General features: G+C 50.0%; 9 protein-coding genes across 9 annotated transcripts; 4 read left to right on the top strand and 5 right to left on the bottom strand.

Moving 5' to 3' along the window:
* Positions 1 to 383: 383 nt before the first annotated feature.
* ANOM_008676 (class I SAM-dependent methyltransferase) lies at positions 384 to 2,018 on the bottom strand (the record flags this gene model as incomplete). The annotated part of the gene is made up of 10 exons (XM_015553932.1): positions 384 to 423; positions 515 to 597; positions 698 to 1,031; positions 1,119 to 1,328; positions 1,381 to 1,421; positions 1,479 to 1,545; positions 1,594 to 1,635; positions 1,693 to 1,779; positions 1,868 to 1,902; positions 1,977 to 2,018. 10 exons carry the CDS (start codon positions 2,016 to 2,018, stop codon positions 384 to 386), a joined length of 981 nt encoding a protein of 326 aa, XP_015402883.1.
* Positions 2,019 to 2,916: 898 nt separating this feature from the next.
* Positions 2,917 to 3,943, top strand: ANOM_008675 (uncharacterized protein; the record flags this gene model as incomplete). The annotated part of the gene is made up of 2 exons (XM_015553931.1): positions 2,917 to 2,989; positions 3,042 to 3,943. The coding sequence occupies 2 exons, from the start codon at positions 2,917 to 2,919 to the stop codon at positions 3,941 to 3,943; spliced, it is 975 nt and encodes a 324-aa protein (XP_015402882.1).
* A 429-nt stretch (positions 3,944 to 4,372) lies between these two features.
* ANOM_008674 (uncharacterized protein) lies at positions 4,373 to 5,977 on the bottom strand (the record flags this gene model as incomplete). Its single annotated transcript, XM_015553930.1, has 2 exons — positions 4,373 to 5,029; positions 5,087 to 5,977. Coding segments are annotated over 2 exons (1,548 nt in total), but the record flags the coding sequence as incomplete, so codon positions are not given.
* Positions 5,978 to 7,106: 1,129 nt separating this feature from the next.
* ANOM_008673 (putative esterase/lipase) lies at positions 7,107 to 7,985 on the bottom strand (the record flags this gene model as incomplete). The annotated part of the gene is made up of 1 exon (XM_015553929.1): positions 7,107 to 7,985. One exon carries the CDS (start codon positions 7,983 to 7,985, stop codon positions 7,107 to 7,109), a length of 879 nt encoding a protein of 292 aa, XP_015402888.1.
* An 841-nt stretch (positions 7,986 to 8,826) lies between these two features.
* Positions 8,827 to 10,422, top strand: ANOM_008672 (multidomain presynaptic cytomatrix related protein; the record flags this gene model as incomplete). The annotated part of the gene is made up of 7 exons (XM_015553928.1): positions 8,827 to 8,919; positions 8,966 to 9,041; positions 9,095 to 9,104; positions 9,158 to 9,354; positions 9,406 to 9,462; positions 9,540 to 10,238; positions 10,301 to 10,422. The coding sequence occupies 7 exons, from the start codon at positions 8,827 to 8,829 to the stop codon at positions 10,420 to 10,422; spliced, it is 1,254 nt and encodes a 417-aa protein (XP_015402887.1).
* A 1,367-nt stretch (positions 10,423 to 11,789) lies between these two features.
* On the top strand, positions 11,790 to 13,069 carry ANOM_008671 (phosphopantothenate--cysteine ligase CAB2; the record flags this gene model as incomplete). Its single annotated transcript, XM_015553927.1, has 2 exons — positions 11,790 to 11,992; positions 12,052 to 13,069. The coding sequence occupies 2 exons, from the start codon at positions 11,790 to 11,792 to the stop codon at positions 13,067 to 13,069; spliced, it is 1,221 nt and encodes a 406-aa protein (XP_015402886.1).
* Positions 13,070 to 13,706: 637 nt separating this feature from the next.
* Positions 13,707 to 15,277, top strand: ANOM_008670 (glycosyltransferase family 31 protein; the record flags this gene model as incomplete). The annotated part of the gene is made up of 2 exons (XM_015553926.1): positions 13,707 to 14,901; positions 14,957 to 15,277. Coding segments are annotated over 2 exons (1,329 nt in total), but the record flags the coding sequence as incomplete, so codon positions are not given.
* A 446-nt stretch (positions 15,278 to 15,723) lies between these two features.
* On the bottom strand, positions 15,724 to 17,251 carry ANOM_008669 (polysaccharide deacetylase family protein; the record flags this gene model as incomplete). The annotated part of the gene is made up of 4 exons (XM_015553925.1): positions 15,724 to 16,046; positions 16,173 to 16,308; positions 16,366 to 16,378; positions 16,518 to 17,251. 4 exons carry the CDS (start codon positions 17,249 to 17,251, stop codon positions 15,724 to 15,726), a joined length of 1,206 nt encoding a protein of 401 aa, XP_015402890.1.
* Positions 17,252 to 17,911: 660 nt separating this feature from the next.
* Positions 17,912 to 20,105, bottom strand: ANOM_008668 (DEAD/DEAH box helicase; the record flags this gene model as incomplete). The annotated part of the gene is made up of 9 exons (XM_015553924.1): positions 17,912 to 18,213; positions 18,265 to 18,413; positions 18,467 to 18,660; positions 18,722 to 18,873; positions 18,923 to 19,002; positions 19,051 to 19,411; positions 19,462 to 19,597; positions 19,648 to 19,705; positions 19,756 to 20,105. The coding sequence occupies 9 exons, from the start codon at positions 20,103 to 20,105 to the stop codon at positions 17,912 to 17,914; spliced, it is 1,782 nt and encodes a 593-aa protein (XP_015402891.1).
* Between the last annotated feature and the right edge of the window lie 1,402 nt (positions 20,106 to 21,507).

The raw sequence follows: 21,507 nt of genomic DNA, 5'->3' as shown, positions 1-21,507 counted from the left end.
TCATCCCACCAAAACCAGGATATCACACGCCCCAAGATCTCGCCCCTACTTCCCATCCAAGACACAACCCTCGCAAGCAACCCAACACCAACACAACAACCCTAGCTACCAAGCTAAGTAACAATCCAGAACAACCCAAACCCGCATCCAAACTCCCGACAGCCGCTGATCTACGTGGGAAACAACCTGCCGGAAGTATCTGCCGCTGACATCATACGCCTCTGCACGTCCCTTGGGCGCTGTATCTCCAGATCCCACGGGTCCAGCAGCGCGATGGTATCAGCGGCGACGTCTTACTTTTGTTTCTAAGTTAAACGTAAACTTTGTTCATTAAGCTATGGGATATGACGTTGTGGGGAGTGTTCTGGGCCCTTCTGGTGACATCACAGGGGGCTGCCTGGTTTGCGGCCGTATACTACTACCCTGTGTACAGTTAGTATGGAATTATGTCATGGCTTAGTACTCAGGGTAAGAGATAGAGTTAAGGGGGAATGGGAGATAAGGTAGTACATACTTCTCCTGATAAGCATGGATACTCGGATCGCGTAGTCCCTGACGCATACGCGCGAGGTATACATCGACTTCCTGCCGAGTCCACTATACAACACAACAAACACATATTAGCATCATCACACACATTCGTAGACTCGAGATACACAGCAGCACACCAGGAGAGTGAAGTGCAGAACTAACTCACGTTCAAGAACCTCGTCAATAGCATCATAGTCCACCCCTCGATCCCCATCTCCCACTGCAACCGATTGTACTTGCCCAGCACCTTCAACCGCGGATCCTTCGCCCACGGCCCGACAGGACACTTGAAGCGGTGTTCCTGGACGTCGACAAACCCGGCCTGTATCATCTTCTCCTTCGCTTCGTCCACGATGCGTAGCGTCTTCCCGAATGCGTCACCGGCTTGCAGCGACACTCGGCCCCATTCGTCGAAGACGGTGTGGGCTGTGCTGCCGTCGTCGGATTTGGGGACTACGGACACTTCGACTTGTTCGAGGTAGCCGTTTGGTTTTAGGTGACTGTTTTGGTGTGGGATGTTTGTTAGGTGGGTGGGCAGGGTTGTGGAAGGGAATGAGAAGGGAAGAGGGAGAAGGTAAGGGACGTACTCGAGAGCTTCTTTGTAGAATTTATCCCAGTCTGCTACGCAACCGTACAGGCCGCGGACGTGGATGAAGTCGAAGCTGTCTTTGCCGTAGACCCAGTCGTCGCAGCAGTCGTCGACTTCGAAGTGCAGGTTTGGTGGGACCCAGGTCGGTTGGATGGGGGAGAGGTCTGTTCCGATTACCTTGGCAGCGGGGTGCGTGTCTGCGAAGTCACTGTCGTGCTCATTAGTATTATCGATCTGATTGATTTGGAGGTAAGACGGACATAGCCCATATACCGGTTCCTGTGCCGATGTCGAGAACGTGCTGTGTTTGGGTAGGTTAGATGGGTGAAATTGGATATGCGATGTAAAGTGTGCTTACTTCGACGTTCTCTGGGATCGGTGCCAGATAGAGCTTTCCGTCTAGCAGGAGGTTGAAGACGTGGTGGCTGGGCTGGGTTAGTTGGGTGGTGTTGACTGGAGGATGGGCTGTTTACCCTATGTCTAGTTGTTCCATGGCTTTTTCATCGTTGGGGCCCCTTCAAGGTGTTGATCAGTTTATAGAGCTGAACATGGGGTAGAAGGTAGATGTGTACCAGTATGATCCCGCATGGTAGGCGTGGTAGCGTCTTCCATTATCATAGTGGTAATTCATGATACTGCTGCGGAGCGAAGTCCATTCTCTAGAGGATAGATATCGTCAGCTTTATATTGTCCCAAGTCCAGCCCAGGGGAGCAGATAGGAAAATAGTACTTGAGGGAAAGACTCACGACTGCGCACTGTCTCCATACCCCGACTCAGCATCCTGCCAATATTCAAACCATCAGTCAAACCCAAACACAGAGCGCTCGAGACAACCGAATATAGATGATAGCATACAGTATCAACCTCCATAACATCAGACCCATTCACACGCGACATCACGAAAACTGTCAGCAAGCGCAACAAATTCGGGAGACGTCCGCACCCCCTCCCGACCCCCAGATATTAATATCTAGTGTGCCGGACAACATCCATGTCAGTACTCCTTCGTCTCGTCTCGTAATCTACCGTCTCATCGCATTATTGGTTGCGCTCTCGGCTGTTGGACATGGGGGGCCATGCATGAACGAGCTAGTCCTGCATGGTCTCGGAAGCCCTAACGGTCGACTCCACTGCGTATCATTAGCGTTCCGACGCTAGTCTCCTGTGTCATTGTCAAAGGAGCCATCCTAGTGTCGGACGGGATTGATGTATTCGTATTACATGGCGCTTGGATGTAACATCGTTTGGATGGGGTGGCTCTTCTAGATTGTGTTGGGGAGATGGTTTGTTGTACAGGATGACTCGGGGTTTATCGGGTAAGGGCCTGGGGAATGTGAAGTTTCCTTGCAGCGGGCGGTAGAAGTATGCATGGCTCTGACAGATTCAATGCTCCTCGGCAAGAGCGCATATGAAGGTCATGCCATTGCCCAGTCCTGCATGTCTCACTCGTCGATATTATCCTCGGGATAAGTATCTCGGCATGGGGATGGTGCTGCTGTCGCTTAGGAGCAATCACGGTTTGGCTCTCATCCTGCAGGATTTTGTTTGTTTATTTGTTTGAAGTCTTGTAGCCTGCGTTATGTCTAGAAGATGAGACCAATCATCTGCAGAAACCCCATATTATGTGGTGAATTCGATGTCCACTACACCAACATCTTTTGTATACATACTGTATCACGTGACTGTAGCAAAATAAACAAACACTCCACCCTACGGCAGATTGCCCATCCCAGAACATAGTCGCAACTGTCCACATTCCCAACTTAATCTCTTGTCCAAAATACCAGCATCCATAATGGACACTACAGAACCTCCCAAGAACATGGAGGAGGAGCTGGACTCCGAAATAGCCACCGTCCGCGCCGAAAGTACGCTTCCACCCCCTCAGCGCCGTCGCAACGCTAACACAGATAAAAACAGTCCGCAATCTACAACGCAAGCGTCGCTTTCTAGCCTCCAGTCTACTCTCCTCGGATAACTTCCAGAAACATCTCCAGAAACATCAGTCTTCAAGACCTTCTTCATCTCTAGACGCAGAAGTGTCTCCGTTGGTCCACGCTGCAGGACAACACGCCGAGGTTAACCACCACCGAGTCGCATTCTCAGCCACGACCTTCCCGTTCAAAGATCCGTCCCCGAACAGTGAGAATCCGAATTTACTGGGTGTGCGAATCGACGTCTGCACGAGCAATGGTCGTTTTACGAAACCGTACTATGTTTTGTTGAAGCGGGTGCGCGGGGAGGACAAGAGGCTGCGGGTGCATCGACATACGATTCCAGCCTTCATCTCGGTGGACAAGCTTGAACGCGCTTTTTTGCCTGTGCCTGCCGCGCGTGAGGAGGAAGCGGGGGAGAACTTGAAGCCGTGGAAGAGGAGCGCGAATCGGCAGAATTTGTCGAGGTTTGTTCGCGAGTTGAGACGGCAGCTGGCTGCGTGGCATTTGAGGATGGATGCCGTGAATTTCCTCCGGGGCAAACTCGGTGTGCAGCGGCGTGGCGTTGAAGCTTATAGCGATGATGATGACGGCGTTTGGGTGCGAGATATTTTATCGGACAACCTGGAGGAAATCCGGCTGGATACGAATGACCTCGGCATTGTGTCTCTTTCCCCCACCGCGCTCGATGCAACGTATGTTCGACTGGAATGGGAGGATGGACGGGTGGGACGATTCAAAATGTCCGATAACGGGGTCGTGGAGCGTGCGGTGGTCATTGGCGATGATGGACGAGACAAGTTGCTCGAAGCTGTCTTGACTGGTGGGAATGGTCGCGTGGAGACGGTACTGGACCGATTGAAGCAGCATTTGGTTTCCAAAGAATAAGCTTGGGCTGGTCCCATTTTGAGTCTAAGAGCTAGCATATACCCAAAGAGTTCGTGAATTAATCAAATTAAAACATCTTCGAAGCCATAAGTACATGTTGGTATATTCCCAGTGTTGAGTGCAAGGATATCTAAATGCTCAAAGAGGCGCAAATCTATGTAGTGGAGAAAAGTATCCAGAAAGAAGTTGAAGTATGCACAAGAAACCACAAAGCCGCCAAAGTGTATAATGATGCCCCATCCAGAAAGCAAGCGCACCGAATGCAGGAAAGAAATGTCGTAAAATTACAAAAAAATAGATGTCAGCAATAGCCGAAGTATAAAACATTAAGCTAAGTTGAAGTGATATGTCACTGTTAATATATGCAAAGGGTGAGAACCAGAAAGAGAGGAAAAGGGAAAGGGTATCACTGGGACATCGCATCATAAATTATAGTAGCGGTTCACCTCTCTTCCGGTGCACCTGTTCCTCATCACCGCTTGCACTGGTTGCGTTCTCTTCCGAAACGGAAATCGCCGAGTCGCGCGTCTCATAGCGACAGTCGGCGAACGACAAAGGGGCCAGAGGCCCGTAGGGTTGATCGTATTGCATTTCGAGCTTCTTCCGGAGAATTGCCTCTTCCAGATTCCATCGATGGAGTAGTCTTGTCTTCTTGGCTTCAAAGACTTGCAGAGCCGATGCCTCCTCTAGCTGGTGGTCTCGTTGGAGGTTGGCAAACTCCAGCGCGTGCTTGTCGATCAAATCGTCCAATTCTTTCTCCATGCGGGCTGTAACTTCCTGGAGCTTGAGTTCTTGGCGGTCTCTTAGTACTTTGATTTTGGCTTCGTGAAGTCGGTCCATCGATTCATGGTCGTGGTATTCCTGAGCTAGTTGAGCCTTATGTTGTGGGGTATACTTTCGAGTAGACGGTGATATCTCGGGTCCTGACGGCGATCCGGGGGAAGATGGAGGGCTTGCATTGCTGAAATAGCCCTCCATATACTTGATTCGAGTACGGGAATTCATCTTCGCTCGCTCAAATTCGCGAACTTGATCCATTTCCACCGCGAGTTGTCGTTCCTCCATGCGGCTCGCATCGGCGATATTCTAGTCAAAAGGGTGAGTAATTCGAGATGAGCACACACACTGACAAGGGACAATTACCTTTTCGCGCTTCTCTTCTTCTGCCCGTTTGTTAGCTGCGAGCCGGTCGGCAACAATAGTTTGGTGGTTGCGTCGGAGTTCACGCATGAAAGCGTCCTGAAAGGTCATGTGCCGGTTCTTTTCCATCTTTTGGGACTCGCGCATCTGCCTGAGGTCTGCATTCTCAAGGCTCCGCCGAACGCTCTCGTTGTCAAACACCGGGATCTCCAGCCTCAGTACCGGGCTCTCTTCATCCGCACTATCGTGACCCCGCGGTTCACTGATTTTGGATTCCACATAGTATTTGTCAACCCCTCCTTCACCCTTCGCAACGGTGATCTGCGCAGCCGGGGGAAGTAAGACAGCGGAGGGTGAACGCCGTTTCCGGAAATGAATCTTGTCAATGGCCGACTTCAGGGTTGATTTCCGCCTCTCTTTCTTTTCACTCGAAGCTACGCTCAAGAAAGAGCTTCGCTGGCCGGGGGTTCGCAATGCGATCCCATCGGTGCCGTGAGCCAGTCTCCCCTCGCTCGAACTATAAGAGGTTGGGCGCGTTGAAAGCGAGGCGATCGAGCGAGTACTGCCGCACTTGGCATGGTCGGACAGGTTAAACTCGGAAAACGACGATGCGATCTGATCCAGGGGAGGTATCTCGTTAGATGGGGTGACTTCACAGACGGAATTGCGATCGGTTGAAGAGCCCGCCGAGGACAGAATCGGAGAGGAAAGATCGACCATGCCCGAAGCAATCGACGCGGCCAGCGATGCCACAATCTCAACTTCTGGAACTTTTAAACCCAACTGGCGCGCTTCTTCTACTAGTGTTTGTTCTTGCGATCTCTCCTCATCCTCGGAGGCGATAAGGAGACTTCGTTGCGGTATTTGTTCTCGTCGAACCCGACGGATTTGCTGGACTGCATCATGCGATTGGGGGGATTTGATCCGCAGAAAACATACGGTGCAGATGAGTCAAAGACCGGGTATCTTAACTAACAAACAAGACAAGACAACAATGGGTGTTTCACAGACGTGTGTTACAAAGAAGCCAACAGGCTCGTCCACAGCACTCGACGCACAGTGGACGAGATCGAGGCGCTCCAGGGCGGCATCCGACTAGCGGAGGGTGAACTAGGAGGGAACAAGTTGGATACGAAGGGCCGGGGGGGGAAAGAAAGGGAAAGGGAAGGAGGGTGAGTGGAGAGAAAGGAACTAAGACGATTGACTGATTTAATTAATACGATTAATTAATTCCCATTATTTTTTATTTAAAGGAGACAGCAGGTTAGGTAGGTGATATCTCTCTTTCTCTTGTTGCGGTCCCACGAGTGACCCGCCTGACCGAATCATTAACTAATCTGACGACACGGATGATGAGGATGGTTGAGGTCGGAGAATTTTCTTTTTAGGGTCTAGCTATTCATTTTTATTTTTATTTTTTTTATTTTTATTTTTCCCTTTTCTTTTTTGTTCCATTCAGGCACCATCCATTTCCCATTGTTCGCAAGTTCTGGTAACGTAGGTCAGAGGCTTTCTCCACCCCAAGGAATCCGGGACCGCGGGTGAAACGCAACTGCCCCTCCAGGGGTACTACTGCTTCGGGAAAATTAGGGCATAGGGCATATACCGGTCCGTTCCGCCCCCAAGAGACAACCATCCATGGCGTGGTTTCAGCCACTGCATCACCATTGCCCCCGAGTCAGGCACCGTTGCTTCATGTTCCAACGGTTAATGAGGATTTTCGCTACTGGCCCACTGTTCTTCTCCAGTTGCAGGATCGTCACCGTCCCATCATCCTGGGGACGTATTCTTTACCTCGTGATTCGATGATGCGGTGGCCTAGTTGACACCTCACCGTCAATCGTATGAATTTTAATGGAGTACTAGCTGGCGCCATTGTGGGTGGGCCAAAATGATATGCAGTTAGACCATACGGCATAAGTTATTGATTCACCGCCAGTTACCCGAGCCTAAACAAAAGCCAAGCATCGATGAAATTTCTTTATGAGGGATATACACTGGCAATCTGATGTCTCAACTCTCATCAACGAGACAACATCTCGATAGCCATAGTGTAGGCCTTGTCTTTCGCATGTGCTGAAATACTCCCCTCAGGGGCATTTTTGTCAAAGGCATGATTGCAGCCCTGCATCTGGTGAACAAGAATCTCCCGCTCCGGTTCCTTTGCAATTTTGGCGGCAAGCGCCTCAGCTTCAGCTGCGAGGTTATCACAAGCTGCCGTCACCAATAGGATGCGGTCGGGAAAGCGGTCAGGTTGGGCATAGAAAGGAGAAATTCGAGGGTCTCTGGCATCGTAGGACGCAGGAATGTAGCAACGATCAAAAATCCGGGCTAGCGCTGCAGGCAGCGGCTTTCCTGCAGGATCCGGTGCAGTCTTTAAGCTTGGTTCTGTGTACAAGTCAACCGGGGGATAGAACGCGAGTAATGATCGAAAGGTTCCTCGAGGGAAAACACTTGAGGAGAGTGCCAAAGCCAGATTCCCCCCGGCGCTGAACCCCGAGATCGCCAGCCGGGATGTATTGAATTCCTCAGGACGCTGGAGAACCCAGTTCACCGCATCCTCGGCATCGTGGAGGGCCGCGGGGAAGGGATGCTCTGGTGCTAAACGGTACTGTATATCTAGCACCGTGTACCCCGTCTCTCGGCTGACTTGCCGGCAGAACTCATCGTCGGTCCCATGCATAGGAATGATGAATCCACTGCCATGGAAATTAATGAGAATAGGGCCTGGGTTCGCCGCCAATGCCGATCGGTAGACATGTGCTTTGATTGTTCGCGCTGCCTCCCGCGACTGAATGTAGACGACGTCATCGGGGCTACAAGGAGGATGCTTGCCGAGACTAGCGAGAGTCCTGATTAACACGGCAAGGACTTTGTAATACAGATAGGTCAGAAAGAACATAGTGGAGTCTGGCGTGAAGCTCCTGATGGGTTTCACGTGATATTTTCAAGGCTGATACAGCCTCTTTCTTCGTAAGTAATCGTGCGTTGGATTTCAGAAAATCTCACCGATTCAGAGCGTCTCAACTCCTGAACTTATAGAATAGCTGAGCGCTTCGTGCAAGGCTTATCAGCCACCCGAGCTCCAAATGGCTTTGGACGGTCGAATGGCTCTTGGAGAGAGACCAGCAATCCACTAGTTTAGGATTGGTGGGAAAAGTGCACGGTGTCCTGAGTCCAAATTGCGAACCAAAGATTCGTACACGGGGCTGTGTAAACACAAAATGATGACGCCTTGGCCCGTCTAGAAAATGTTCTTCTACATTTTGAAGTGCTCCGGATATCCCTTGGTCGTGGTTAGGTGCCGTGCAAAAGAAAATTATACCGATAGGGCTCGGTCAGATCACATTGCTGGTCCACGGTATCATAACTAATTACTCTTTTCGGAAGACTCACGTGGACAGGAGTGAGAATTGTGGCAATACTCACAGATACCACAAATAACGCCTGTCCCCGCTGTCTGGGTCAAGATGCACGACGGGTTATTATTATTGCGACGCACATGCTTTGGCGTCTGACTACACTTCCCGACATCCATTCAACTACAAACAATCACCCAGATGATCCAACCGCCACTATCTACTTGCCAGCATCGACTTATCTCCGTGCGTACCTGGATTGTAACTGCAGAGAGAGGGGCTACAGTATGATGAGCATAATACAGTCAAAAACTGCGTCTAACTGATCGTCCAAAAGCTCCACCGCCAACACTAGCTTATCTCCGCCGGAACAACAACCGCAGGATGACGTCTCTTAATCAGTCCGGGGATACCAACTTTACAGTTTCATACGCCTCCCTTTTCCTCGGGGCGACTTTGTGGATCCTCCACCTGCAAGTGTTTTCTCGGCTAACCTGCATAAACTATTTACTGACTGCGCTAGGCTGAGTGGAACGCAGCGAAAGACCAAGCTCTCTGGGACCTACTATCGCGGCCCTCGAAGGGTGATGATATAGACTGTATGTATATCTGCACAAGACATTTGTGTCTCCATTATACTAACTGATCACAGGGAAAGCATTGTATGCTCACATCCTCGAGTGAAACGCTCGTGTCTGCTGACTTTTATTTGCAGAGCGGAACGATTCGATGTAACTCTGCAGTTTCTCCTTCAGCAGGCAGCATGGTTGTATGATCGTCAACTATCCCAGGTCCGCGCGCAGATGCGCAAGGTGGGCACCACTCAGTCGAGCTCCCCATCCCCTGCGCCTGGTTCTGTATCCGGAAGCACAGCGCTCGGCGGCCAATCAGCCAAGGGTGGCCTTGGTGCAGGTAAGCTAGTCTTGCAGGGCTGTGTGTGTGCCATCAGCTCATATATATTAGCCCCACGAGTTCCGAGTCGTCTATCCTCACAACAAAAAGATACTCTTCCCCAACGAGGTAAGTCTATTCCCAAGAGATCGTGACTATATGAGCTCAGAAACCATGGAAGCGAATACTTGTCTAACATTCTGCAGGTCCCCCGCCACGTCGCACAAGCTCGGCAACTACAGTAAACCAAATCAAGATTTCAAAGGAATCGCCTTGCACGGAAACCCCTGCGGAGTTCAGAGATCCACGCTGGGAGAGCGTCAACCGGCGTTCATCAGCAAGCAAGCGGGACCAGGCTCCAGTTCCACCGGCACCAGTACACAAATCGCCCACCCTTCAGGAAGAGGATCTAAGTTCAAGCTCGCCCTCATCCTCGTCAGATGAAGACGACGGGCTAGCCAGTAGACGAGGACTACGATTTCGACGATTCGGCAAATTTTCCACACATCGACCTGGTCTTCGCGACGACGACGAAGAAGACGAGGATGATCCACCCGCGTTTCTTCCACTTTCCCGAGCCCAACCTGAAGCTGCACGGGACCCGTCAGCACAGGATCTCAATGAAACTCTCCGGTTGCAAGGTGAAGATCAAACGGGAGCACGACGCCGCACGTCAGAGCAGAGTCCGGTTTCGAGAGAATCCATTACGACCGAATCATCGACGAGCTCAGTTAGCTCAGGGGCTCCAGTGGCAATCCAACGTCGAGTGAATAGTATTCCATCACCGTTGAGTCCCCGACGGACGGCAGAGCTGGCTCGTGCCAGTCCTCGGAGAATGAATAATTCCGGAAGGGACACGAGTGATGGTACACCGAGTATGGAAAGTAGCTTCAGTGAACTTGATGGTGAGTCTCTAGTTTCTCTGTTTCATTCTTAATCCCTCTGGTACTGATATTGCCATCGATAGACACAAGTGTTACGGAATCGGCACTTCAGGAGGCTCTCCTGAGTAATATGCAACATGGTGGTATGGCAAGTCGCATGAGTACGATCAGTCAGGCAATACGGAGTCGGTATTTTGATGGTTGATTGTGTTAGTCAATGTAAATCGTTGATTTTCAAGAACCTCCCTGGAGTGTGCACACGTCGACAAGCGCCTTATGAGCAACACCTTACGACTACCAATCAAGAGTCAAAAACCTGAATACCACTGGGATGCAAGGTATTTTCCATATATTAAAGGACGAGACGCACATGGCTGCTGTGCCAAATAACTTTCTGTCCTCAGTGCGGAAAGCGGACGATAACATGCCTTGCATAATAACAAATGTACGTGTAGAATTGTTCACTTTTACAAGAGCACGCAAATCATACTTTGTACCATACCATTGGAGTCAATCAGCTACTTTACATCAATATTTTCAGCATAGGCGACCATTGCAGGCTGCGTACGATCAAGAGTATCGAGATATGGCTCCTGTATACCTTATATCAGCCGCAATGCTATGCAATGAAAGGCCTATTGTCAATTTCATAATCTTTATGGGGATTTTTATTTTTCCCAGCACCCAATGGTACCGAGACCTTTCCATAACAATATAGTACCTCGATGATAAGTTCACTCGCAAGTATGTGATGTGCAATTTACCCGTTATATATTTTTTGCATTGGCTATGGCGCCGTTCATTTTGAAGATAGTATTATCTTCGACGGTATTCATAGTACCAACATCATTCACTGCACACCAATTTTGGATGGTTTAGTCGTATTCTAGACTCATTAGCTCACGGAGATCTGCGATCCTGTCTTGACCCTCAACAATTTCTTTGTTTAGGGCTCAACGTTGTTGATGTTCAACCATTTCCTGCAACCTGAGGCATGCTAAGATTAGATAAGGTTAAAATCCCGCCCACGTGATCGCCCGCTGGCCCGGAGCGATATGATTGGAGGATCAGCTGTCATCTGCGTCATTTGTTGCGGGCGGTGAGTGAAAGTTCCCCTCCCAATTGCCCCTCGGCATCTTTTTTGGTGGGCGTGATGGAGACAACGTTGTAGAAATCAGCATCACATCAAACCATACTTTCACGATATATTCCCCTGGTGAAAACCCCGTGGCTTTTGGTACGATCCGAAAGAACATTGCCGTAGTGGTGGGATTGAGCCCTTTTGGTATCACGTCAGACCGAGGCACCTACAGTTTCCGGAGGACTAATTCCGGAGTACCAAGTAGCATTCCAGATAAGGCCCAGCTTCCTCTGTTCGTGACTCAATTGTTTCTTTTTGTTTTTTGTTTATGTGCATAATATCCCTCACAGCCGAGAATTTTACATGCCATCTCTTTCAATTCACCTGAAAATCCCTATTGTTTGAAAAATGACACCGTTCTGACACCGCCGTTAGCATCGTCATACTCGAAAAATAAGGCCCGGTAGCCCCGGTCTTGATTACCTTGCAACATGGCCTCTGCTCCCACACATGAAATGACTCCTGCCGAAGCAGAGTCAGTCTACTTCAACAATTATCCTCCGCCAAAAGCTCTCCCAAAACACGAGGCCCTCGCTCGAGCTTTCATCAATTACCATGTCGAGGACAACAGGCGTCTCGTTCTCGTCACGTCGGGAGGCACAACGGTCCCTCTGGAGAACCAGACCGTTCGCTTGTAAGCAGCCTACTTGACCCGGGGAGAGTGTCTCTCTGATGACCTTTTGTCTTTCCCAGCATCGACAACTTCTCCGCCGGAACAAGAGGTGCCACGAGTGCCGAGTACTTCCTCGAAGCGGGATACGCCGTGATTTTCCTGCATCGTCAATTCAGTTTACTGCCCTATTCTCGTCATTACAGCCACTCGACCAATTGCTTCCTAGACTTCATGGACGAAGCGCCCCCCGCCAGTAACGCGGAATCTGATCACGGGCGTATCGTGGTCCACAGCGAATACCAGGACCAGATGCGAGATGTGCTGAGGAAATATCGGTATGCGAAGAAACATAACCGCTTGCTCCTGCTCCCGTTCACCACCGTATCTGAATATCTATTTGAATTGCGATCGTTGGCCACATTGATGAAACCCCTGGGGCCCAATGCCCTCTTCTACCTCGCCGCGGCGGTTAGCGACTTCTTCATCCCGAGCGATCGGATGTCAGAGCATAAGATCCAGTCCTCTGAGTTGCCTAAGAACTTGAACAACGAGGAAGCCATTGACCCGTCAGATATTTACACGGGCGGAATCCCCCAGGAGACCCAGCCACCCACCCACAGCAAAAAGCTGATCATCGACTTGGACCCTGTGCCGAAATTCTTGCATCAGCTGGTGGACGGGTGGGCACCCGACGGAAGTATGGTAGTCTCATTCAAGCTCGAGACTGATCCCAATTTGCTCGTGTACAAAGCACGGACGGCACTCCAACGGTATGCGCATCATCTGGTGATAGGCAACCTGCTGTCGACACGGAAGTGGGAGGTGGTGTTTGTCACCCCTGAAGCCCCTTATGAGCGCTGGATTCGGGTACCGAAGTCTAAGCGCAGCAAGAGTATTTCTGGAGCAGAAGAGCAGGTGGGACTGGCCGAGGCAAAGACAGCGGGGGGCGCAGCGGCCCCAAAGAACGGGGAAACCGGTGGGGACTATGCACAGGGGCAAGACAGCAGCCACGAGGGCATGGAGATTGAAGCGCTGATCATCCCTGAGCTAGTCAAGCTGCACTCAAACATGATCGCGAAACATGGTGCCCAGGCTTAGTTGATATAGCCATGTATGTACCATGTTTCTCCTGTACAGTATGCACTGTACCTGCATGGGGAGGTTTAATCTATTAGACTGATATCTTGCATTATTTTTCGTTCATAATTCATGTCCATTATTTAAAGTAGGAACCAAGTTAAATTAATTTTGTCGATATGACGCCCTTCAGATTGAGATTGGCAGCATTCAACGGCGATCCGTGACGATGATTACCAGGTTGGGAGGGTAAAGATACCAGCCATACCGTTTCGTTACCGCGTCCGTGACTCTCTTTCTTTCTCCACCAAGTACTTTGGAGGTATCGGTCTCTTCCTTCCTTGAGAACCCATGTTGGATATCACAACTAATTGCGACTCCCGAAAGCTCCGAGACAGGGGAGACTCAATCGGGTGGTTGGTTACAGCTTAATGGAGCTGTTTCAGTTTGACTGTCAGCAGGGGTGTCTCATTCTTGAGCTGCGCCCATACGCGTCATTGAGATCCTAGTGGGTCGATCATCCCTCCGCCGCTGTTCTTTGACTCTGCCGCTTAACGAACGACCTGCCGTACCTGCTTGTCTCTTGTCGATCTTCGGGACTTGGGGCCCTGCTTGCCCTTGTCTGTTTGAACTTTTTTTTTTCTTCTTGTTCGTTTGTTTTCGTCTCCTTTTCTGTCTATACTGTTGTGGCTTTACATTCCTCATCGGTTCTTGAATCCCTCATCGCAATCGATCAGCTGAGGTAAAGGGAATAACGAAAAATGGTAGATTGTTCTCCATCGAATTGGAGGAACGGTATAATCTTGCTCTTTTAGTGTCAATTCCCCAGGTACTCTGTGTGGAGGCTGTCCGCAGCTTCGACGAGCGTTCCTCGCTCGCTCGCTAAGATGTTTCCTCGTCGATTCCGTCGCATCGCCGCCATCACCTCCGTCCTCTGTCTCTTCCTCCTCTACCACTTCGCCGGCCTTCGATCGAGCTTCCACCCTACCGCTACCCATGAACGCCGCCGGGTCGAATGCCCGCCCCTCCCGGGTATGGAAGACGTGCTGGTTGTGTTGAAAACAGGTGTCACCGAGGCATTGGACAAGGTCCCGGTGCACTTCCAGACCACCCTGCGCTGCGTCCCGAATTACGTGATCTTTTCCGACTTCGAGGAGGAAATTAATGGGATCAAAGTGCACGATGCCTTCCGGAATATGGATCCCGACGTGAAAGGGACCGTCCCCGACTTTAGCATCTACAACCGCCTCGTACAGATGGGTCGAGCGGGCCTGGAAACACATGATTTCGCCGACGAGGCTAACTCGGCCATCGGCAAGCCAAACAACCCGGGTTGGAAACTAGATAAGTGGAAGTTTCTGCCGATGGTCCAGGAAACGCTCCGCTACAAGGGCGACGCAAAATGGTACGTCTTCATGGAAGCGGACACGTATTACTCATGGGGGACGTTGCTCGAATGGCTCTCGCACTTTGATGCGTCCAAGCCGTGGTACATCGGCACTGAGACCCAGATTGCCGATGTCATATTCGCCCACGGCGGCTCGGGCTTCGCCATCTCAAATCCGGCCATGCAGCGAGTCGCAAAGGAGTACACAGAGCGCAACGTCGAGCTGAACGAGTACACGGATGCTCATTGGGCTGGAGACTGCGTCTTGGGCAAAGTGTTGGCCGACGTCGGCGTGCCATTGCACTTTTCCTGGCCGATCCTGCAGAACACCAACATCGGCGAACTAGATGAGTTCACGACCGCCTTCTACCGTCGACCCTGGTGTTTCCCCGCTGTCGCATTCCACCATCTGAGTGCACGCGACGTCCAAGATCTGTTCAATTTCGAACAACGCCGATGGCACGAGGTAAGTTTCCTCTCACCCTCCATCTTGACCATCACCTAACCTATCCCTAAAACAGAAACAAGCCACACGTCTCCTGCACGGCGACGTCTTCAAAGAACTCATCTACCCAAATCTCTCTTCATACCGCGACAACTGGGACAATCTCTCCGACGAAGAGCACTCGGAATTTACCACCTTTGACGAATGCCAATCCTTTTGCAAGGATAACCCCGACTGCGCACAGTTCTCCTTCCGCTCCAAATCCTGTTTCACCGGCAGGACACCCAAACTGGGCACGGCTAGCTCGGGGGCCCGGTCCGGATGGGCTATGAAGAAGATCGAGGAGATGATGCGTGAGGCGCCGGTTTGTACGAGTGTGGAGTGGGGTGCTGCGTGATTGTTCTATACTTTTTTTTTCTTTTTCTATACATGTTTCTGTTTCTTGCGCGCATTGGCGGTGATGCATTGGCAGTTCGCAGGTCGAACGTGATGGACTGGAGTTATACTCTCTTACAGCTCGATGTTGATTGTCAGAATGGGACCCGGCTGGTTTATGCTGATCTCCTGGCTGGATGTATACTATAGACTACCATTCTCGCTGTGCTCATTTTCTTCTGATATGTTTCTATGGGCGGTGTTGGGTCTCGTCTTGCATGGTAGGAGTTGTCGATGGTTTCATTCAATACATCAATTCTAGCGAATCTCACCTACCACAATAAGAGCAACCATTCCAGCAATAACCCCATGGCCCAATAACTTTACAAACTCACTAAACTCAACTGACCCACCAAGAACACCCAATTGAACAACTTTACAGAAGCGCAGAAAACCAACCCAATCATCCTACAAAACCTCAGGAGCTTTGGGATCCTCCAGGCACTGATCAATACGCATAATCTTCAATCCCTTGCCTTGAACATAGTGGATAATGTCCCGAAAATACCCCACGGTCGAATTACTCAGATAATGCAGCACGGCCAGATTCCCACCGCGGTCGACATCGCGGTAGAATGCCTTCAGCTGGCGCTCGGGTGTGTCGGAGTCTGCCCACCTCCAGTCTTCGATGTCGACGCTCCAGTTGATGATTTGGGGGTTTTTGATGCGCTTGGCGAGGATTTGGCGCGTGCGGGGCCCGATAGTACCGTATGGGGGACGGAAGTAGCTGGCTATTTGCTTATTAGTTTGTTGGTTCTAGGGGAGTATGGTAGGTTAGGCAGCATGGGGGTCGATGGTGATTTGAGTGTAGTTCTTCCAGATTATGGATGGATGGGTATAAGTGCATGTATACGTACACTCTACCCCAAGCAAATCCTTAAATGTAGCGATATTTCGGAAAATATCGTCATCTATAGCCTTCGTCGACTCCATTCCTTCCATCCTACATTTGTCACTCATTAGCATTATCATATCATCATGCTCACCCACTCCCTACCCACCCCCAACACCTCAAACAACTATGAAGAAAATTGAGATCGGGGAACTCACTTGGAATGTGCATCTGAATGTAACGCAATCTGATGTCCACCCTCCACCATCCTTCTGTAAAAATCCGCAAACCCCGTCCTATTATCCCTAAGTGGACCCCCCACAACAAAAAATGTAACCAGCACGCCCTCACTCTCCAATATCTCCCTCACCTCGTCCGCAAGATGGGTATACCATCATCGATCCCGAAAGCAAACGAACCAGGTCTTGTGCACCGGAGTCTCAGCTGCCCCGTCGGCTGTTTTTTCTTTGGAATTTTAACACCGCGTGGTGGGGCCGGGATTAGCTCGACCTTGTACACTTTTATTGGGCGCGTGTACGGTGGATAGAAACCTCCAAGGGAGATGGAGAGGACGTGGGACTGGTCGATAGTGAAGTGGGAGAGGGGGACGTAGAGGTCTTGTGGCTTTTGCTTCTTTGGTTTACGGTGGTGCCAGTGGGGTTTGGCAGTGTAGCGGGACGCCTCGATGCTGTCACTGGTTTCGGGGTAAGGGTTTAACGATGGGTTGCAGGAGGGATTGTTTTGGTGGAGGGAGACGCTGAAGGTTGGTGGGCCTGAGTAGACAATGTGCAGGATCCAGGTTTTGTAGGGGGTGAGGTCGAAACATGTTGTTGAGGAGAGCTGGCTGTGGTATGTTTGGTCAGCGTTTGAGGCGTTCAGTTCGATGTAGTCCCGTCCCTGGGTGACGGTGAGGTCTTCGAGGGCACCGTGCCAGGATCCAAGGTGGTTTTTGTCGGGGTGGGTGAAGGTGTCGACGATTATGGGGGTGTTGTTAGTCGTGGGTGGAAGAAAGGTCACTTGGAGGGGTGTTCGGGTGGTTTCTGTGGCTGTGGTAAGGGTGGACCAGAAGAGAGCGAGGATGGTGTAGAGATAGAGAGTATGCATGGTTGCTGTTATGAAGCGGATGGACAGTGTATGATATACAGTGAACGAATGGACTGTGATAGCTTCACACTTGTATCTATATGGTGGTGGATGGTGGATCTGTGTCACGACTGTCAGCTTGCTCAACTTTGCAGGCAAATGATGGTGACATGGATACTCACCTTACACGGAAGGAGCGATTGATAGACGGACACGCCTCAATGGGGTTACGACTGCTCTCACTGGAGTCGAAGATTAATACATATTAATTTCTAGGTCTAGCCATACAGGAAAACAAAGCCACCTTCCCTCCACTACCCGAATCCTCCCCCCGGTCCAGTAGTTGGTTAAGAAGCCCTAAAATCGTACCCTCTAAATTCTAAAGTAAGAGGAGACAACTTCCTGTGACCACTTACCAGGCTTCCAGGGAATTATCGAGGCTAAGAAGGTCGGCCCGCTGTTGTCTCCCGCGTATGGAGCTGAACCTGTAGAACATTGGAAGCCGCAGTAACCTGCACTGCATAAAGCATTTGATGGCGTGAAACCGCAGAAGTTACCCCAGTCGACTCATCACCAGTATTCCCCAGTACACCCCAGCCACCCAACAGCCTTGGAGACACTCAGCCAAACCAGTGGTGAAGATAGGCAACCGTCGACTGTCGGAGAGTCTGAAAAGGTTGACTAGAAGTCGTAGTTGACGGCAGCGGCCGGGGCATCTTCGGTGTCACCCATGGGAATTCCACCCCAGGTGCTACTCTCAGCGCCCTCGTTCGCATTTTCGCCACCGCCTTCTCCGTCTTCATCGTCGGTATCATCCTCAAAGAGATTCTCACCATCGCCAGGCTTGTAGGACTCCAGGAAGTCAGGTATTTTCTGTTTGGTTTCAAGAAGAAGCCGAACAAGATCAGGGGCGAGGTCCGAGTCGCGGTCATGATTGTAAAAAGAAGTAGCGAGTCCTTCGTTCCCAATACGGGCAGTACGTCCTGTCCATGGTTAGCATTCTGGTGATATGAGCCACTCGTTGCAGTACTTACCAATGCGATGGACATACTCAACGATGCCGCCGTGGGCCTGGCGAGGAAGGTCATAGTTGACAACATGCATGACGTTCTTGATGTCAAGACCACGAGCCGAAACCCCTGTCGCGACGAGGATGGGGCATTTGGCAGTACGGAAAGCACGTCTATTTCTCCTTTCAATGACCGGCTACTCTGTTTAAGGCGCAAGAGTACTTACAAGGCATCCTCGCGCTCGCGTTGAGTACGATCTGAATGTATGGAGGTGCTGGGCAAACCCATGTTGTACAGGTAGTCGTCCAAGTGATCTGCCTGTGCTTTGGAGTTGACAAAGATCAGGGTACGAGAAGGGGGCATCGCCAGAAGCAGATCATAGAGGCACTGCTTCTTGAGATGCTCTTCGGAGTAGACAATCTGAATGGTTTGTCAATCAGGTATACGGGATACAATCTTAGTTTCCGGGTGAATAGCTTACAGTCTGGTCCACATTGATGTGAGTGCTGCCAGGACGTCCGATACGAACACGAACATGGTCATCAGCGAGAAACTTGCGGGCCAACTGACGGCATTCCTTGTTGAATGTTGCGGAAAACATCATGTAACGGTGGTCCGCATCCTCGTTTACATCTTTTTTCATCAGCATCACAGTTAGATCAACCCGTACTTTCGCACTTACCTCCACCCGACATGATCTTGTTGAAGTCAGACTCCCAGTCCGCAAGAAGAAGTTCATCTGCTTCGTCTATGATGGTGTACCTGGTTATGCATCAGTCACATTCTAAAAATTCCAGAGAAAGAACGTACTTGACACGGCGGAGAGACATAATATGAGGCTTGTCCATGAAATCCAAAAGCCTTCCAGGTGTGCCAATGAGAATGTCGCAACCTTTCTGCAGCTCGTCTCTCTGGTCACGTACGGGAGCACCACCGTACACAACGCAAGGACGTAACATAGAGCGATAGCATAGTCGGCGTGCTTCATCGAATATCTGCGTCGACAGTTCCCTGGTAGGTGCAACAATCAAGACCAGAGGTTCTGCACGGACGGCATCAATGATGGGGTTAAAGCCGTCTGCCAAGTTTGGACGTGGAGCAGCAAGTTTCTTTGCCTTTCCCATCAATTTCGACAGGACAGGGATCAAGAAGGCTGCGGTCTTTCCGGAACCTAGGTTTGTCAGTGGCTTGTTGAGTCTCTACATATCCCCAACTACTTACCAGTCTGGGCAATGGCGATAAGGTCGTGGCCGGTCATAACAGCAGGGATCGCATACGCCTGGATTGGCGTCGGAATATCGTAGTGACAAAGCTTGACGTTCTCGCGCACAATAGGATGCAGTCCGGCATCGTCGAACTGAAACTACTGTAAGACCTTGATGTACTATCAATGTTGAACAGACTCACACTCTTGATTGGATTAGGACGCTCTCGACTTTCAGCAACTACTTCAATGTTTTGGAGACTGTGAAGATCAGCTTTTGGTGCCAGTATCCAGCAAATGCATCTACTTACTTTCCAATCTTAAGACCAGTTCGATTAATGAGTTCACTCCGAAAGAGCATCTCTTCGAGCTCTGGGTTGGCAGGACCAACGTCACCGTACTCATCTTTCCACTCGTATTTAGCTGCGTTGGCCGCCCACTCGGGGAGTTCCTGCTGCCGCTGTTCTGGCTCAGTGCCCTCACCAGGGTTGGCGAGAGGAGGCCCAGGAGGGGCTGTATTGTACTTGGAGTAGTCGTAGCCCTCCGGCTCGACCCATCCTTTTTCGCGAGCAGTACTAGCAGCTTCAGCCTTTTTGGCATTTTGTGTGTGCGTAACATCCTCAAGGGCAGTGCCCATGCTGGACACGTCAAATGTATCCATGATGTTTGCGTAGACACGAAATACGCGTGAAGAGAATGTGCGGTTGGCCGTTATAGTTCAGATCCAGGATGCTGAGCCCTGCGGAAATAGAAGGAGACAGACTTAGAGGGTTTCACACATGGACGGAAGGCAAGAGGGGGACGACTTTTGATCGAAGCAAAGATCGGTTTGAAGAGTGTGGGTAAAAGGATGAAAGGAAAGATGGAAGAGAGTTGCTGGAGGAATAGGAAGAGGAAAAGGAAGAGAGTGCGGAGTTGCAAAGACAACAAACAGAAGAGTGAATATAATAAAATGTTTCTCGGGCGATACACACCGAGCATAAGCTATTTGGTTGGGACTACTTTCTTGTACTCACCAATAGGAGGGTCTCAGGGGAGGAGTGAATGTCAGGATGCAGCTGACTTCGGTTGGAAAGTGCGGTAAGAAACAGAATCAGAGTGAGTAAATGAGGTCTGGCTTATATAAAGGACTTCAGGTGATATTGGAGTTGTCCCAATTGGAAGGTCACCAGTCAAGTCACTGGGTTTGGAGAACCCTCCGAGAAATGGATATCAGGGTGTCCTTCCATTCCGCAGGGGAGAAAGTCCCCATGATGTCTGTGCTTCTGTACATATTTAGAGTATAAGAGAAGTAACACCAAGCGATATGGCACCCAAAACACTAGAAAATTGGCTAAATAGCTGTCTTCTACTATTGGTAGGTTAAATATACATAGACCAACAGGCTTGTGCTGTTGTTTGAAGCCAGTGTATGTATATGGCATGAATAAGTGTAACCATGGTATGTGATCTGTTTCTCTGCCTTTTCGATCTATTCTTAGTGTGCAATGTTGTGTTACCACTGGAATCCTCTAGAGTGATTTATACTTTCTTCTTCGTTAGACTTCTCCACAGATCCAGCCTTTACTTCAGGACGTATCCTTGATGCCGTCTTACAGGTAGAAAATGAGTTATTTCCACTAATTCTTAATCCTGACCATGACAAAATAACGGTCCAAGTCTAATGTTAGCTGGAGGTAATTAAGGACAGAAGGCGTAGGCTATATACCCAGCATCCATCATCCATCAGACACTTGGTTACCTGTCTACGTTCGGCGCATACATAGACAGAACATATAATCTACACAGAGTAGAAGATGACGACATGGCGATTCAATTTCGATGTTGAACAGAATACCAGCATAAGCTAGTCACTGAAAGGTGTGGCTGTAGACTACTAGTACTGTGTTCTTGTGTGCGTTGGTCACAGTTGTAGTACACAAATATCGTGATATATATCCTACAACGAGAGTATTATACCAATGATAACTTTGCACTCCACAAGATTAACAAGAGATCCTCTATTAAACAGAGGGAAAAAGAATAATAAGGAAAAAAAAAAGAGAGAGAGAGAGAAAATCAGA

This window comes from Aspergillus nomiae (genome assembly GCF_001204775.2).
Source record: "Aspergillus nomiae NRRL 13137 chromosome Unknown contig00392, whole genome shotgun sequence".
Classification (NCBI taxonomy): domain Eukaryota; kingdom Fungi; phylum Ascomycota; class Eurotiomycetes; order Eurotiales; family Aspergillaceae; genus Aspergillus; species Aspergillus nomiae.
This window is presented reverse-complemented; position numbering and strand designations above follow the sequence as displayed.